At 48.8% G+C, this 17,260-nt stretch overlaps 1 protein-coding gene across 2 annotated transcripts in view; it reads right to left on the bottom strand.

Moving 5' to 3' along the window:
• Positions 1-861: 861 nt before the first annotated feature.
• Positions 862-17,260, bottom strand: part of LOC144326277 (UDP-N-acetylglucosamine--peptide N-acetylglucosaminyltransferase 110 kDa subunit-like) — a 133,960-nt gene continuing 117,561 nt past the window's right edge. For both annotated transcript variants that reach the window (XM_077922828.1, XM_077922827.1), the window contains exons 18-22: positions 16,179-16,340; positions 13,026-13,178; positions 7,862-8,114; positions 7,084-7,207; positions 862-2,961 (exon numbers count right to left, since the gene is read on the bottom strand). In XM_077922828.1, the coding sequence (XP_077778954.1) occupies positions 2,769-2,961; positions 7,084-7,207; positions 7,862-8,114; positions 13,026-13,178; positions 16,179-16,340 (885 nt within the window). In that variant the 3' untranslated portion in view covers positions 862-2,768. The remainder of the gene's footprint in view (positions 2,962-7,083; positions 7,208-7,861; positions 8,115-13,025; positions 13,179-16,178; positions 16,341-17,260) is intronic.

Here is a 17,260-nt window from a genome sequence, read left to right as displayed (position 1 = left end):
TTTGCTGAACTCAGAGAGTTGCAAGCAAAGAACCAAGTACTTGCAGATTAAGCTACATCGTGCAAGAGAGTGTATTCAGAAAGGACTCATTCAGGTGTCCTACATGGCAGGAAATGAAATTCCTGCTGATCTGTTGTCTAAGGTTGTTAACAGAGAACAACTTAAGGTTTACGTACAAAGGTTGCAATTGGGTTGAACCACAGGTACTACAGGTTACACGGAAAGGGGGAGGATGTTAGGATATTTCCGTTCCACCTTAATAGGGAGCAGGCTTTGTGAGTCACAGAGTCTGCGTATTTCCTGTTCACTGGAAGTTTATATTGTGTCTATGCTTTCGTTTCTCTCTCTGTGCCGGAGACACCGAAGCAGGCAGTCATGTATTCTTTGTTCTGATCAACGCTGAATAACATTGTAAATAATGCTCTCCTGCGTGTATCTTTTGCTGTGCATTATCTGCTGATAGAGCGTGCATCAGCTCTGGAATGTGGCAAGCTATTTCTGGAGCTCGTGTCGCTAATTGCTGATACTGCGTGTCTACGGGAGATCAATGGACGTCTGGGGGCGACGTGGAGTCTTGATGGATGATGTCTCCCTGGCAGTATCCCAAACTTAGCTGGTCTCCAAGGTGCTACTGGAAGGAATTTTATTTTTTTTACTATGGCAGACCCCACATGGCTACCTACCTGTAACTAGTATTATTATTGTTGTTGTTATTGTTATGGTGATGAATTATTATGGGCTGGTCCTGGGGCTGGTTCCTTTGCCAAGCCGCCTCTCGTTTTGAAGAATGAATTAAATAAATGTCCTAATAAGCAAACTCAATGAAACCTATTGCCAAAAAAAGAGAGGAAACGTTCCAAGTCAGTGATTTTCATTTTTATTTCTCCAACACATATCTGGAAACAAAAGCCGTTACAGTGAGTAAGCAGAAAGAAACACAATGGGAGGAATGACCCATTCTTCCCTCGCCATTTAAAAAAACTACACACAGTGGTTAACCTTCACAGGAAATCATCTTCTGGTGGAAAGCGAAAGCTCAGCTCGACTCCCCAATCTCCAGACCGAAAGCAAAAGCTCGACTCCCCATCTCTGAACAGAAAGTGAAAGCTTGACTCCCTAGTTTACTCCCAAGTAGATGCATAGACAGCTGCCACTTCTCCGCAAGCAGTGAAATTCAGAATTCTTCATCACGAAAAGAAAGCGCTGGGCTCGGGGGCGACTAAATGATTCTCGCCTATTGTACTATCTATATATAGATAATCGATATAATCCAGCCCATAATAAGCCCAAACAAAGAGAACTGGTGCTGCAAAGATTGAAGATTTAACCTCAGGGCTCGGGACCAATGCTTCTTCCAATATTATCTATATATAGATTGACATAATCCAGCCCATATTAAGCCCAAACGAAGGGAACTGGCACCGCATAGATGGAAGATTTAACCTCAGGGCTTGGACGACTAAATGCTTCTTGCCAATATTATCTATATATAGATAATCAATATAATCCAGCCCATATTAAGCCAAAACGAAGAGAACTGCAAAGGTTTAAGCACAGCTCAGGGCTACATACCTGAGGGTCAAATTCGGAATATAAGGAAAGGGGCATTAGGCTGGCCACAGACAGCAATTATTGGCACGGATCCATGTGCGGCACCACCAAAAGCACAGAAAATGCGCCACTCTGAATCTTTTCGGTGTCAGGCAGGGAAGCGATTTGGAAAGTAACTTTGGATGCAACCCATCGGATGCACATTTTGCCCTCCGATTAATCATTTTTGTGGGCTTAAAAGCCGGCCAGCGACGCTTTGGATGTGAAAAAGGAGGTTTGCACTCGACCGTGATCTTTCCAAAAAGCTCGTCGAAGTGGAGGCGGAAACCCATACTTACCTGGAAGAGCTGCATTTGACAGTCAAAACACCAGTGGCCCGGCACAGAATTGTTCCATCAACCGCGAAGCGCACATCCGAATGCGCCAACCTGAGCAAAAACCAACGCTCTTTTATTTCATTTTCAGCATTGGCGGCAGTGCGCAGGCCTGCACCTCTGTACATAATTTGACACTGCCCTGGAAGGACGCACAGTTTGGCACCGGGTTGCTATTTCCCCCCACTTTACGCCTTAAATTGCGTTTGCTTTTTTGGCGCAATCAACCTGGCATGAATTAAAGCTGAAAAAGCCAAAACTTTAGGTCTTTTGCTTTTTCGGCCCAGTTGACCCGGCATGAATTGAAGCTGAGAAAACCAAATCTTTACGTCTTAAATCGAGTTTGCTTTTTTGACGCAGTCGACCCAGCATGAATTGAAGCCGAAAAAACCAAAACCAAGGGCAGCCCCGGAGAGAAGTCCAACGTTAAGAAAGCAGATGTTGGTTCGAGTGGTTTATAAAACCCGTAAAAGCTTCGCTGCTGCTGGCGCCAAATTTTCCCTCCCGCCGTCCTTGGAAGAAGGATGCGGACTTAAAATGCCGTAAAAAGAGAGCCACCGACGGAGCAAGAGGAATTCCTAAAAAGGTTCTCTCGAAAAGCTCCAGATTCGCGTAGGGAGAAGGGGGGAAAAAAGAGATTCGTTCACGGGAAATCGGAATTGACTGCCAATCCCTTTGTGCTTTCCCATGGCAAGAAGATCCGGAAAAGGTGGGGTTCGGGGGGGGGTGTCAGAAATTGCTGGCCTCCCCGTCATGCAAGAGTGAGCCTCCGGTCGCCACACAAATCGCACCCTTGACTCCCGCTTCCCTCTGCTCCGGAAGGAGGTATGTATCCGGAAGGATTCATGTCTCTCGCACAGCTCCAGATCTCGAGGCCGATTCGCCGGGCTTGAGGATGTGGTCTGGTTTGTGGCCGGCGGAGAAGTGGTCCCACATCAGGAGGTAGAGCCGCTCCAGTTCCAGTGTGTACTGCTTGGTGTTGAAGAGGGGGCTGGATATCCTCTGCTTCCACACCTTGCCGCGGATGTTCTTCAGGCTACGGGAGAAAAGCATTTGTTATTAATTATTAATTCATTTATTAATCAACATTTCATTTATTTTCCCGAAAGGAAAAGAAAAAAAAGGGGGGGGATCACAACCAAATTAAATGGTAATTTTGTGTCGACCTCCCTCCACTCCCCCTCTTGGTTCCACGTCCATAAAACCTTATATGTTGTAAAAAGTAAACCTTCCTCCAGTTCTCCATATTAAGATACCAGCAAGGTTGAAGCTTTCTGTAAAACAAGGATTTTACGATTCCAAAAAGGAATCCCCCTCTTGGTTCCATTCAAATATACTTGTCCATAAAACCTTATATCCTTGTTATTGCAAAAAGGAAAGCTTCCCCAGGTTGTCTGTATTCAGAGGGCGCCAGGAAGGTGGAACCTTTCTGTAATACAAGGATTTTAGGATTCCAAAATGGAATCCCCCTCTCGGTTCCATTCTGATATACTTGCTCACACATGTCCATAAAACTTTGTACAGTGGTGCCTCGCAAGACGAAATTAATTCGTTCCGCAAGTTTTTTCTTCTTGCGAGTTTTTCGTCTTGCGAAGCACGGTTTCCCATAGGAATGCATTGAAAATCAATTAATGCGTTCCTAGGGAAACCGCCTTCAGACCAGGTCCGGGGACAGTCTGTCCCCCGACCTCTTCTGAAGGCTGGGGGGGGGGGGACAAGGGCTTCTGAAGGCTGGGGGGGGGGGCTGGGGGGGAACAAGGGCTTCGCTGCCGACCCTCAGCATTTTAAAATCTCACCGGGACACGGGGAGATTTTAAAATGCTGGGGGTCAGCAGCGAACGCTTCGCTGATCCCGGGACGGCAGGCAGCTCTGCGCCGGCATCCAGAGCGGGGCGGGACTTAGCGCCCCGCTCGGGATGGCGGCACACATCTGCCTGCAGTCCTGGGATGGCAGACACCTCTGCGCCGGCATCCAGAGCGGGGCGGGACTTAGCGCCCCGCTCGGGATGGCGGCACAGATCTGCCTGCAGTCCCGGGACGGCAGACAGCTCTGTGCTGGCATCCAGAGCGGGGCGGGACTTAGCGCCCCGCTCGGGATGGCGGCACAGATCTGCCTGCAGTCCCGGGACTGCAGGCAGCTTTGCGCCGCCATCTGTAGCGGGGCGGGCTTCGCCCCCGGCTCCCGATGGCCGCGCAGAGCTGCGCTGATCCCGGGATGGCAGACAGCTCTGCGCCGCCATCCCGAGTGGGGCGGGACTTAGCACCCCGCTCGGGATGGTGGCGCAGATCTGCCTGCAGTCCCGGGACTGCAGGCAGCTTTGCGCGGCCATCTGGAGCGGGGCGGGCTTTGCCCCGGCTCCCGATGGCCGCGCAGAGCTGCGCTGATCCCGGGACGGCAGACAGCTCTGCGCCGCCATCCCGAGCGGGGCGGGACTTAGCGCCCCGCTCGGGATGGTGGCGCAGATCTGCCTGCAGTCCCGGGACGGCAGACAGCTCTGCGCTGGCATCCAGAGCGGGGCGGGACTTAGCGCCCCGCTCGGGATGGTGGCGCAGATCTGTCTGCAGTCCCGGGACTGCAGGCAGCTTTGCGCGGCCATCTGTAGCGGGGCGGGCTTCGCCCCCGGCTCCCGATGGCCGCGCAGAGCTGCGCTGATCCCGGGATGGCAGACAGCTCTGCGCCGCCATCCCGAGCGGGGCGGGACTTAGCGCCCCGCTCGGGATGGTGGCGCAGATCTGCCTGCAGTCCCGGGACTGCAGGCAGCTTTGCGCGGCCATCTGGAGCGGGGCTGGCTTCGCCCCGGCTCCCGATGGCCGCGCAGAGCTGCGCTGATCCCGGGACAGCAGACAGCTCTGCGCCGCCATCCCGAGCGGGGCGGGACTTAGCGCCCCGCTCGGGATGGTGGCGCAGATCTGCCTGCAGTCCCGGGACGGCAGACAGCTTTGCGCTGGCATCCAGAGCGGGGCGGGACTTAGCGCCCCGCTCGGGATGGTGGCACAGATCTGCCTGCAGTCCCGGGACTGCAGGCAGCTTTGCGCGGCCATCTGTAGCGGGGCGGGCTTCGCCCCCGGCTCCCGATGGCCGCGCAGAGCTGCGCTGATCCCGGCACGGCAGACAGCTCTGCGCCGCCATCCCGAGCAGGGCGGGACTTCTCTGCTGTCCCGGGGAGATTTTAAAATGCTGGGGGTCGGCAGCGAACGCTTCGCTCCCGCCCGCCAGCATTTTAAGATCGCCCGGGGCAGCGGAGAAGTCTCCGCTGTCCCGGGAAGGCAGGCGGGGGGGGAGCAAAGACTTTTGCCCCCCGCCGGCCTTCAGAAGAGGTCCAGGACCTCTTCTGAAGGCCGGCTGTGGGCGAAAGTCTTTGCTCCCGACCGCCAGCAATTTAAAACAGGTCCCCGGAGATTTCCCTATGGGCTTTCGTCTTGCGAAGCAAGCCCATAGGGAAATTCCTCTTGCGAAGCGCCTCCGAAACAGAAAACCCTTTCGTCTTGCGGGTTTTCCGTCTTGCGAGGCATTCGTCTTGCGGGGTACCACTGTATGTTTATCATTGCAATATAATTTCATAGTTATCGGTCTGTGTATTTCTAATATTAGAACCATATCAGTCATTTTTTATATAACTGTAAAAACGACTCTGAAAATTTATTATTCCGAAAAGGAAACCTTCCTCTGGTTGGCAATATTATTAGGATGCCAGCAAGGCTGAACCTTTCTGTAAAAAGGGATTTTATGATTTTAAAAAGGAATCCGCATCTTTGTTCCGTTCTAATATACTTGTTCATGCGCGTCCATGCAATCTTATATACTTAACCAATTTTAAATCCTTCTTCATCTTATGGCAAAGTCACACAGCTGTTCAAGGCCCAAGAGCCCTGCTTTTCCTCAGTGCCAACCCTCAACCAAAGGCCTAGGCTGCCCTCCGGTACCCACTTACCTGGGAGTAAACCCCATTCAACACAAAGGAACTTATCTGTCAGTAGATATGTGTATCGTATAGTTAACTGTATAGTGAATTCTCAATGAGTGCCTGTCTTTAGCACCTGCAGAGTAGCAGACATGCTCTTTGCAAAAAGCAGGGCTCTTGGGCCTTTAACAGCTGTACAACAGGCAAGCATTCAACAGGTGAAGTATTTCTTAGCAGTGGCTTTCGAGCGCCCTGGAACTCGGGACCTTTCAGCTCCCGGATGCCGCAAACCCGGAAGTGACTGTTCCGCTTTGCGTGTGTTCTTTGGGAACCCGAACATCCGACGGGGCCTCCGATTGGCTGCAGGAGCTTCCTGTAGCCTATCAGAAGCAGTGCTTGGGTTCCAAACGTTTCGAAAGTAAAACAGACTTTCAGAACGGATTCCAAGGTACGACTATGAGGAGAGCTTCGCCGTGAATCTACTCTTTCTAATTTGTGTGATGCCACCCCCCGGCCTCCATAGTGTTCCAAAACCAAGGATGCCAGCAAGGACGAACCTTTCTGTAAAACAGGTACCATTGTTCTCAAACTTAACCCGTTCTGGAAGTCTGTTCCAAAACCAAAGCGTTCCAAAACCAAGGTGCACTTTCCCAAGGAGAGTAATGCAAAACGGATTAATCCGTTCCAGACTTTTGAAAACAACCCCTCAAACAGCCATTGAACATGAATTTTACTCTCTAATGAGACCATCGATCCATAAAATGAAAGCAATTAACTAATGTACCGCAGTCACACAATCAATCCATCAGTTCCTGAATTGGGCTCCCCACAGTCACAAAAACAAAAGAAAAAGACCCACAAAAATGCAAAAAAACACAGCAAAAACAGTGAAACACTCAAAACGGAAGCGTAACACTAGAAAAAAAAGTGTGGCACTCAAAATGGCATTGCGGCACAAAAAAAGGAAGTGTGGCACTCAAATCAGAAGCATGGCACTCAAATCGGAAGCGTCACACTCAAAACGGAGCACGTTTGGCTACCAGGAAAAGTCTGCCAACCAGAACACTTCCTTCCTGGTTTGCAGTGTTTGGCTTCCGAGTTGTTTGAGTGCCAAGGCGTTTGGGAACCAAGGTGCCACTGTATTCCAGGAAGGTTTTTCTCCAAAGAAATGGGATGCTGAATGCTCCCATTGGGCTTCGTGAGCTGTGCAACCAACGCTGCGGTCTCTCCCACCCCCCAGTTGCGCGTCTACTTACAATTCTGGATCTGTCCCCAGTTTCACGGCAACGTCTTCGTATTCCTGCCGGCTCTTCGCGATGAGCTCAGGGCACCCGAGGCAAGTGAGCTGCGAGGCGGCGACGCGCGAGGCGAGGGTCTCTCCTGCAAAATGGAGGGCGGCAGGTCATACAAAGCTCCGTCGCAAGCATGGTCTGTCCTCATCTTGTTAAGTATGGGTCGGCAAACTAAGTGCCAGGGGCCAGATCCAACCCAATCGCCTTCTCAATCCAGCCCGTGGACATGTGTTTTGACATGAGTAGAATGTGTCTTTTTATTGAAAATGCATCTCTGGGTTATGAGTGGGGCCTGCCTGTTGTTTTGACATGAGTAGAATGTGTGCTTTTATTGAAAACGCACCTCTGGGTGATTTGTGGGGCATAGGAATTCGTTCATTATTTTTTTCAAAATCTAGTCCAGCCCCCCACAAGGTCTGAGGGACGGTGGACCGGCCCCCTGCTGAAAAAGTTTGCAGACCCCTGTTGTAGAGGAACATCTTGGTGGATTAAGGGAACGGCCCAAGTAGAAGGGCCCATCGCCCAAACTGGATAACCACCCCCCGTGTCTTCCTTCCCTCCCACTAGCATAACCACCTGGCTCACAACTGAACTCTTGGGATACACAGGCCAACCTCTCGACCATCCCCCCCACCCACCAGTGGGAATCCCAGGTCCGACTCAACGCAATGTGTCTCGGCACCCAATACCAGAACAATATCCATCATCATCATAATTATACTGACTCGCGCTGCCATCTCACCTGGCATGGTCACCATGGGGGTTCCGGCCCAGAGCACATCCATCCCGGTGGTGTGCCCATTGCAAAGGGGGGTGTCCAGGCAGACATCGGCCAGCTGCCCCCTCCTCACGTGCTCCTCTTTGGGGGCAACGGGAGAGAAGATGATCCGGTTCTGGGGGAGGCCCATGTTCTGCGTGTACTGCTGGATGTTTGGTTCCCCCACAGCCGGGAAACGCAGCAGCCACAGAACGCTGTTTGGGACACGTTTCAGAATCTGCAAATAATAATGATAATAATAATAATTTTATTATTTCTACCCTGCCCATCTGGCTGGGTTTCCCCAGCCACTCTGGGCGGCTTCCAACAAAAAGTTAGAAATACATTAAAACATCAGTCAGTCAAAACTTCCCGAAACAGGGCTGCCTTCAGATGTCTCCTAAAAGTCTGAGAAGACCCTCTGCCTGGTTCCCTGTAGCTTCACATCTCGTATAATAATAATAATAATAATAATAATAATAATAATAATAATAATAATAATAATAATAATAATAATAATTTATTTATACCCTGCCCATCTGGCTGGGCCTCCCCAGCCACTCTGGGCGGCTTCCATAGAAACCAAAAATACACTAAAATATCACACGTTAAAAACTTCCCTGAACAGGGCTGCCTTAAGATGTCTTCTGAATGTCAGGTAGTTGTTTATCGCTTTGACATCTCGTGGGAGGGCGTTCCACAGGGCGGGCGCCACTACCAAGAAGGCCCTCTGCCTGGTTCCCTGTAGCTTTGCTTCTCGCAATGAGGGAACCGCCAGAAGGCCCTCGGTGCTGGACCTCAGCGTCCGGGCAGAACGATGGGGGTGGAGACGCTCCTTCAGGTATACTGGACCGAGGCCGTTTAGGGCTTTAAAGGTCAGCACCAACACTTTGAATTGTGCTCGGAAACGTACTGGGAGCCAATGTAGGTCTTTCAAGACCGGTGTTATATGGCCTCGGCGGCCGTCACTAGTCTAGCTGCCGCATTCTGGATTAGTTGTAGTTTCCGAGTCACCTTCAAAGGTAGCCCCACGTAGAGCGCATTGCAGTAGTCCAAGTGGGAGATAACCAGAGCATGCACCACTCTTATGAGACAGTCCGCAGGCAGATAGGGTCTCAGCCTACGTACCAGATGGAGCTGGTAAACAGCTGCCCTGGACACAGATTTGACCTGTGCCTCCATGGACAGCTGTGAGTCCAAAATGACTCCCAGGCTGTGCACCTGGTCCTTCAGGGGCACAGTTACCCCATTCAGGACCAGGGAATCCTCCACACCTGCCCGCCTCCTGTCCCCCCAAAACAGTACTTCTGTCTTGTCAGGATTCAACCTCAATCTGTTAGCCGCCATCCATCCTCCAACCGCCTCCAGACACTCACACAGGACCTTCACCGCCTTCACTGGTTCGGATTTAAAAGAGAGGTAGAGCTGGGTATCATCTGCATACTGATGAACACCCAGCCCAAACCTCCTGATGATCTCTCCCAGCGGCTGCATGTAATGTTGAAAAGCATGGGGGAGAGGACAGAACCCTGAGGCACCCCACAAGTGAGAGCCCAGGGGTCTGAACACTCATCCCCCACCACCACTTTCTGAACACAACCCAGGAGGAAGGAGCGGAACCACTGTATGACAGTGCCCCCAGCTCCCAGCCCCTCAAGACGGTTCAGAAGGATGTTATGGTCGATGGTATCAAACACCGCTGAGAGATCCAGCAATAATAATAATAATAATAATAATAATATCTTTATTGTCATTGCCCCCTCTCGGGGACGACGAAATTACTTGGCTGCTCCATCCACCCAGGTAGGGCACTCCACACAAAATCAAATCAACTATAAAAACACTAATTAAAACAATACAGTATAAAACAGCAAGGAAGATTAGATGACTTTCAAAGTCCAGGCTTCCCATTCAGGGCCGAGATTGCTCTGGAGAAGAAGCTGTTCTTAAGACGGCTTGTTCTTGTCTTCATCGTCCTGTATCTCCGTCCCGACGGCAGGAGCTCGAAGAGACAGTGACCAGGATGCGATGGATCTTTTACTATGTCCAGTGCCTTCCTATGGCACCTTGTGGCATAAATCTGCTCTAAGGTGGAGAGTGGGCAGCCAACAATGCTCTCTGCTGCCTTAACAACTCTGCACAACCCCAACCTGTCCCGGGTAGTACAGCTTCCATACCACACACATAAGCCATAGGTGAGTACGCTCTCAATGGCACAGTGATAGAAGGCAAGCAGCAGTTTCTGCGGAAGATGGTTTTTCCTTAGAATTCTCAAAAAGTACAGTCTCTGCTGCGCCTTCTTCACAAGCCCCCTTGTGTTGACACTCCAGGACAGATCCTCTTGTAATTCAATGCCCAAAAATCTGAACGTTGTTACCCTCTCCACACAGACCCCATCAAGCAAAAGTGGCTGGACATTGCTCTTCTGTCTCCTGAAGTCCACCACAAGCTCCTTTGTCTTCCTTGTATTTATGAGCAAGTTGTTAGCTCTGCACCACTCTGTCAGCCGCTCCACCTCATCTCTATAGTCCATTTCACCCTCCCTTTCAGAGATGAGCCCAATCACGGTTGTGTCATCTGCAAATTTGACAACCCTATTACTAGGGTGAGCAGCGACACAATCGTACGTGTAGAGAGTATAAAGGAGTGGGCTGAGTACGCATCCCTGTGGTGTTCCTGTGTTAGTCCTAAGCATACTAGAGGTATAAGGGCCCAACCGAACCCTCTGGGGGCGGTCTGACAAAAAGTCCAATATCCACCCACAAAGTGATAACGGGAGCCCCAGATCTTCCAGTTTAGACATCAGACGTTGTGGTAGAATGGTATTAAATGCCGAGCTGAAATCTAAAAAAAGCAGTCTGGCATAACCCCCCCGCTGCTCCAAATGTGCAAGAACGGCATGGAGGGCAATCGCCACAGCGTCCTCTGTCGATCTTTTCGTTTTATAAGCAAATTGGAATGTGTCCAGTCCCTCTGGTAGGCAGGCAATGACATAATTTCGTACCAGCTTTTCAAAGCACTTCATGATTATCATCAACCAGTGCGACCAAGGCAGTTTCAGTCCCATGATGAGGCCTGAATCCCGACTGGAAGGGATCCAAATGGTCCGCTTCTTCCAGGCGTGCCTGGAGTTGTTCAGCAACCACTCGCTAAATCAACTTGCCCAAGAATGGAAGATTTGAGACTGGGCGATAGTTGGCCATACTGGCCGCATCTAAAGATGTTTTTTTAAGAAGCGGTTTAATAGCCGCCTCTTTCAGCGGGTCTGGGAAGGCTCCCTCACGGAGGGAAGCATTCACCACCCCACGAAGCCCATCACCCAGTCCTTCCCGGCTAGCTTTTATAAGCCAGGATGGGCAAGGATCCAGGAGACAGGTGGTTGGTTTCACTCGTCCAAGCAGCCTGTCCACATCCTCGGAGGTAACAGATTGGAATTGATCCCACGCAACTTGACTAGACAGGTCTCTAGCACTCTCCCACCCCGGCCCTGCTCCCACAGTGGAGTCTACTTCTTCCCGAATCTGAGCGATTTTATCGTAATAAGGGAACCGGCAGAAGGCCCTCGGGAGAGGGACCCCGGCATCCGGGGTGGAGGTGCTCCTTTAGGTGGGGTCTCATCCTGCGTCCCAGATGGAACTGCCCCAGACACAGAATGGACCTGCGCCTCCATGGGCAGCGGGGAGTCCAAAATGACTCCCGGGCTGCTCAGCTGGTCCTTTGGGGGCACAGTTGCCCCATTCAGGAACAGGGAGTCCCCCAAACCCACCCGCCCCCTGTCCCCCAAAAATGTTGTCAGGATTCAACCTCCATCTGTTAGCCACCATCCATCCTCCATCCCAGACTTCCTCAACTTCGGCCCTCCCGATGTTTTTGGCCTACAACTCCCATGATCCCTAGCTAGCAGGACCAGTGGTCAGGGATGATGGGAACTGTAGTCTCAAAACATCTGGAGGGCTGAGGTTGAGGATGGCCGAGGTTGAGGAAGCCTGCTCCAAGCTTTGCAAAATCCTTGCAGGAGACCTTGGGGTCTTTACCAGACCCCGGTGGCAAAGGTGGTTCCATGAAATTGCGAACCACCTGAAAGAGTCTCCTGCTGCTGTTTCCTGCAGATGCAATAGAGGCGGCAAAGAAAGCCCTCTTCGCTGTCACCATCGCCACTCGGCAGGCTCGACGTTGAGCTCTAACCGGTCCGATTCAGAATGAGTTTTCTGCCACCAGCGCTCTAGCTGTCTCTGCGATTGTTTCATCACCCTCAGCTCCGGGGGAAACTGTGGGGCTGTCTGGGCTCCATGCAATCTGAGAGGGCGCTTCAGAGCCAGGCGGTCGATAGCCCTGGTTAACTCCACATCCCAGCGGGCCACCAGGGAATCAGCTGAAAGGCCATCAATATGGGATAAAGCATCCCCTACCACTCTCTGGAAACCATTTGGATCCATTCAGTGGCGGGTGCAGCCTATCCGAATTGGTCCCGCCTCCCTGCAGTGGGGAAGGGTTGTGGAGAAGTCCAAGTGATTCGGCCACGGCACTTCTTTTGTTTCGCTTCAGTGTCAGATCGCCCCCGTCCATAGAGGTGAACCCCAGGTCCAAGGCATGTTCGCGGCTATAAATTGGGCCAAACTCATTCAGGGACAGCCCCACGGAGGCCATGCTTTCTACGAAATCCTGAGCAGCCCCTTGGAAGGTCGGGTCAGCGTGGATGTTAAAGTCCAGGGTGTCCAAACTTTTTTCAAAGAGGGCCAGATTTGATAAAGTGAACATGCATAAGGGCCAACCAAAGTTGTTGACCTTTTTTTAAGATTGAAGTTGTTGAGCTTGATTGAAGAAGTTGGTTTTTGGGGGCTGGACCGGCAGGATTTAAAGCCAAAGTTGTTGAGCTTTTTTTAGGATTGGAGTTGGTGAGCTTTACCCCATAGGCAGCCAAAAAACTGCCCCCGAAAAAGACTTTGGACATGCCTGCCCTAGGACAACCAAGCTAGGCGTCTCCAGGAGAACAGACAGGGAATCCTTGGTGCAGCGGAGAGGAAAGGAATCCTGCACTGCACCTATTGCCCAGCTTCCGGAACACACACTCAGAGGACTGGGTCTTCCCAAGAGGGCGCCCAATAGGTGCAAACCAGCGACTTCCGATTCGCCACAGGGAGCTACTCACGTTGGCCCACATCTGCAGAGTGGCTGGGTCGATCTTGTAAAGCTGGTTGAAGTTGCAGTAGACCACAGAGTCCTCCGGCAGCCCGTACTGGGAGCGGGTGGTGACGATGATGGTTCGTGGGACCTCCTCGCCAGTCGCCGCCTTGTTGTTGATCTGAAGGAGAAGACGGAGAGGGAAGATCGGAAGGAAGCTCAAGGGGCAGAGCTTCGACTCAGTGCTATGTAGTGTCAGATCAGAAGGTTGGCAAAGCAAACGATTATACTTGAGCAACTTTTGCCTTAGAACAGGCTTCCTCAACCTCGGCCCTCCAGATGTTTTGGGTCTACAACTCCCATCATCCCTAGTTAACAGGGCCAGTGGTCAGGGATGATGAGAATTGTAGTCTCAAAACATCGGGAGGGCTGAGGTTGAGGAAACCTGCCTTAGAATGACTGGACAAGAACCCAATAAACAGGCAAGAGCTTTTCTTTATTGACCATATTGACCAGGGGTCAGCAAACTGTTTCAGCAGGGGGCAGTCCACTGTCCCTCAGACCTTGTGAGGGGTCGGACTAGATTTTGAAGAGAGGAAAAAATGAACGAATTCCTATGCCCCACAAATAACACAGAGATGCATTTTCAATAAAAGGGCACACATTCTACTAATGAGAAAACATCAGGCAGGCCCCACGCTGCTCGTGCATGCGCAGACACTCAAAATGACGTCACACGCATGCATGGAAGCGGCAAATTGCGACCTGCGCAGATGCTCAGTCGCGGGCTGCGTTCTGCTCTGGATGTGAACGGGGCTACGGAACAGATCCCGTTCGCATCCAGAGGAACCACTGTAGTAATAATAGTAATAATATTTTACTATTTCTACCCCGCCTTAATAGTAGTAGTAATAGTAGTAGTAGTAATTTATTATTATTTCTACCCTGCCAATTTGGCTGGGTTTCCCCAGCCACTGGGCGACTCTCAACTGAACACTGAAAACAGAATAAAACATCAAACATGAAAAACGTCAGACGTCTTCTAAAAGTCAGACAGTTGCTTATTTCCTTGACATCTGACGGGAGGGCGTTCCACGGGGCAGGCGCCACCACTGAGAAGGCTGGTATACTTTACACCTGACTTTATTCTGTGCTGTTTCATCCTGGATTGCTTTATTTGACGTATTAACGTCAACTGCTTTGGGTTTTCCCCCCTTAAAAACATAAAGCGGTCTAGAAATAAAAAGAGGAACACTGAATAACAACACTCGGCTTTTTCAAGCCTCTTGCATTTTCGTTATTTGCGAATGGTGACATTTTATATTCAATTTGCATCCAAGTTGCTATAGATTGCACTGAACTCTTGAAAAGTAAATGATTTAAAGCGGGCATGTCCAACTTCCAAGAGACTGCAATCTATTCCCACTATAAAAAAGCAACAACTGCCCATTGGATTGACCAAAGTTGTGGAGCTTTTTTTTTAAGTCTCATTTTCTCTTTGTATAAGAGCAAGAAGGTTTCCCAGGTCCTTATAATATCAGTGTAAACAGCTGGTCCTGGAGAGTATTAACTGATTTCCATTTTAACCTGAGGTTTGCCATTTGTCCCGTTTTAATTTATCTGAATTAATTTTGGGGTGCATTTTAATTGCTTCTTTTTATGTATATTGTATTATTGATATGATTACAGCCGCTCTGAACCCTGCTCCGGCCGGGGAGGACGGGGGTACAAATAAAAAATTATTATTATTATTATTATTATTATTATTATTATTATTATTATTGGGGGCCAAAGCTGTTTAGCTTTTTTTAGGAGGCCAAATTTACCAGGACTCTCTCAGAAGGTCCAGCTTGCTTTTTGGAAACAGAGGCTCAGGGCTGTACAAGCCGGATGGGCTGGGTATAAATCATAATAAATTCTTATTTCAATCATTCCTTAATCAATTATCAACATCATCGTCATCTCGTTGAATTGCAGGTGGATTCTGCTTCTGGGCAGTCCCAGTCCCGTGGCTCCTCGAAAGTCCCTTCCGTCCAGTACATTTTATCATATGTGGTGGGAATGCAAAAGGGTTAGAAATTATTGGGAAATGATATATAATGAATTGGAAAAAACCCTGTTTAAAAAGACTTTTGTTAAGAAACCAGAAGCATTCCTCCTAGGAATTTTAGATCAAGATTTAAAAAAAGAAAATTGGAAATGATTTATGCATGCAACACAGCGGCAAGAATTATATTAGCACAAGAAGAAGAAGAAGAAGAAGAAGAAGAAGAGTTTGGATTTGATATCCCGCCTTTCACTCCCTTTAAGGAGTCTCAAAGCGGCTAACATTCTCCTTTCCCTTCCTCCCCCACAACAAACACTCTGTGAGGTGAGTGGGGCTGAGAGACTTCTGAGAAGTGTGACTAGCCCAAGGTCACCCAGCAGCTGCATGTGGAGGAGCGGAGACGCGAACCCGGTTCATCAGATTACAAGACTACGGCTCTTAACCACTACACCACACTGGCTCCGTACAACACACCACACCGCACAAGCTTGGAAGACAGAAGAAATACCAACGAAAGAACAATGGCAAGGGAAATTTATGGAATATGCAGAACTGGCAAAATTAACAGATAAATTACACGAAAAGGATAACCAAGACTTTAAAAGAGAATGAGAACCATTTACAACATATATGAAGAGACAACATAAAGAATTGGACTCATTGGCAACGTTTGAATAAACCAGGCATCCCCAACCTTTGGCCCTCCAGATGTTTTGGCCTACAACTCCCATGATCCCTAGCTAACAGGACCAGTGGTCAGGGATGATGGGAATTGTAGTCCAAAACATCTAGTGGGCCAAAGGTTGGGGATGCCTGGAATAAACAAACACAATTGTATATAACGAAAAGCAAGACTATATGTACAGTATTGGGAATTTTTTGGGGAAACAACACACAGGGTGAGTAATATGGAAATAAAACAAAATGGGAATATGAGGGAAGTCCAGCGGAGGAGGGGGAGAAATATGGAAAATGGTTAGAGAAATCTTGTTAGAGGATGTATACGTGGAAAAACTGATAAAAATATTTTAAAAAGAAAAGAAATTCCCTTCAGTCCCAAAACCCAGCCAGATGGGCGGGGTATAAATTTATTATTATTATTAATTATTATTACTGTTCTCCCAACCCTCTCACCTGAGTCGTCGCCAGCCCGTTGCTGATGTTGAATCCATTGATGGTGATCTGAATCTGCCCGCGATTGATCATGTCAATCACGGCTTCGGCAATGGTGTTCATGGGAATAATGGGCATGCTGAGCCCGGTGGCACCGTCATCCCCACCGTCAGGACATTTCATCTGGAAGCCAAGATAATAGAATAATAATGATAATTTATCATTGAAACCCCGCCCATTTGGCTGCATGTTAACTGCCTCACTACCACTCCTGTCCATTAGAAGCATAGCACAGAAAGTGAAAAGGATTTCGCAGACAGCCGCTCAAGTCGGTTACAATCTGGTTTTCTGACGCGGCAACCCCTCTTGTGGCTTTATTTTGTCTGCGTTTCAGGCATTTTAGGGGGGGCTATTGTACGCGGTGGGATTGCAAGATGATTTTTAAAAAAGGGAAACGGTATATAATGAACTGGGGAAAATTTTTTATTTCCAGTTCATTATATATCATTTCCCAAATTTTTAAAATCATCTTGCAATCTTTTGTGAAAAAACCAGAAGCTTTTTCATTAGGTATTTTATTTTATTTTTTAAAATATATTTATTAAAGTTTTTGAACAATAAAACAGACTTCACATTCACAACCAAAAAGAAAAAGCACCATCACAATCAATCAAAAAAGAAAACCAAAAGCGAAAAAGAAAAAAAAAATACAGTAAAAAACCCCCCGTACAAAATAGAAAAAAAGGACATAAAAAAGTGGAAAACAAAACATAAAAAACCAGTTTCTTAGATATTATTTTCATAACCCTCCTTCCAGACTTCCTCACATCTCCCTTTTCTGTGCTCCCCTTCACAAAATCTTGTTCAGCAATACTTCACCCTCTTTCAAGTCTTATTTTGTATTACACATTTCAACCATTATGTCTCTAAATTTTTCCCTTTGTTATCAATTATTTAAGTTAGACATAACCTTAGTTTAACTTCACCTTTGTTCTTATTCTTTTTGCATACTCCTTTCAGCTATGTCACTAATGCCATGTTATCTTTATATCTTGCATCATTCTAACATTCATACAATTTACAATACTTTTGCAAATAATCTT

Source organism: Podarcis muralis, chromosome W (genome assembly GCF_964188315.1).
Source record: "Podarcis muralis chromosome W, rPodMur119.hap1.1, whole genome shotgun sequence".
NCBI lineage: Eukaryota > Metazoa > Chordata > Lepidosauria > Squamata > Lacertidae > Podarcis > Podarcis muralis.
The sequence above is the reverse complement of the archived record's forward strand: the minus strand, read 5'-3'. Positions and strand labels throughout refer to the sequence as shown.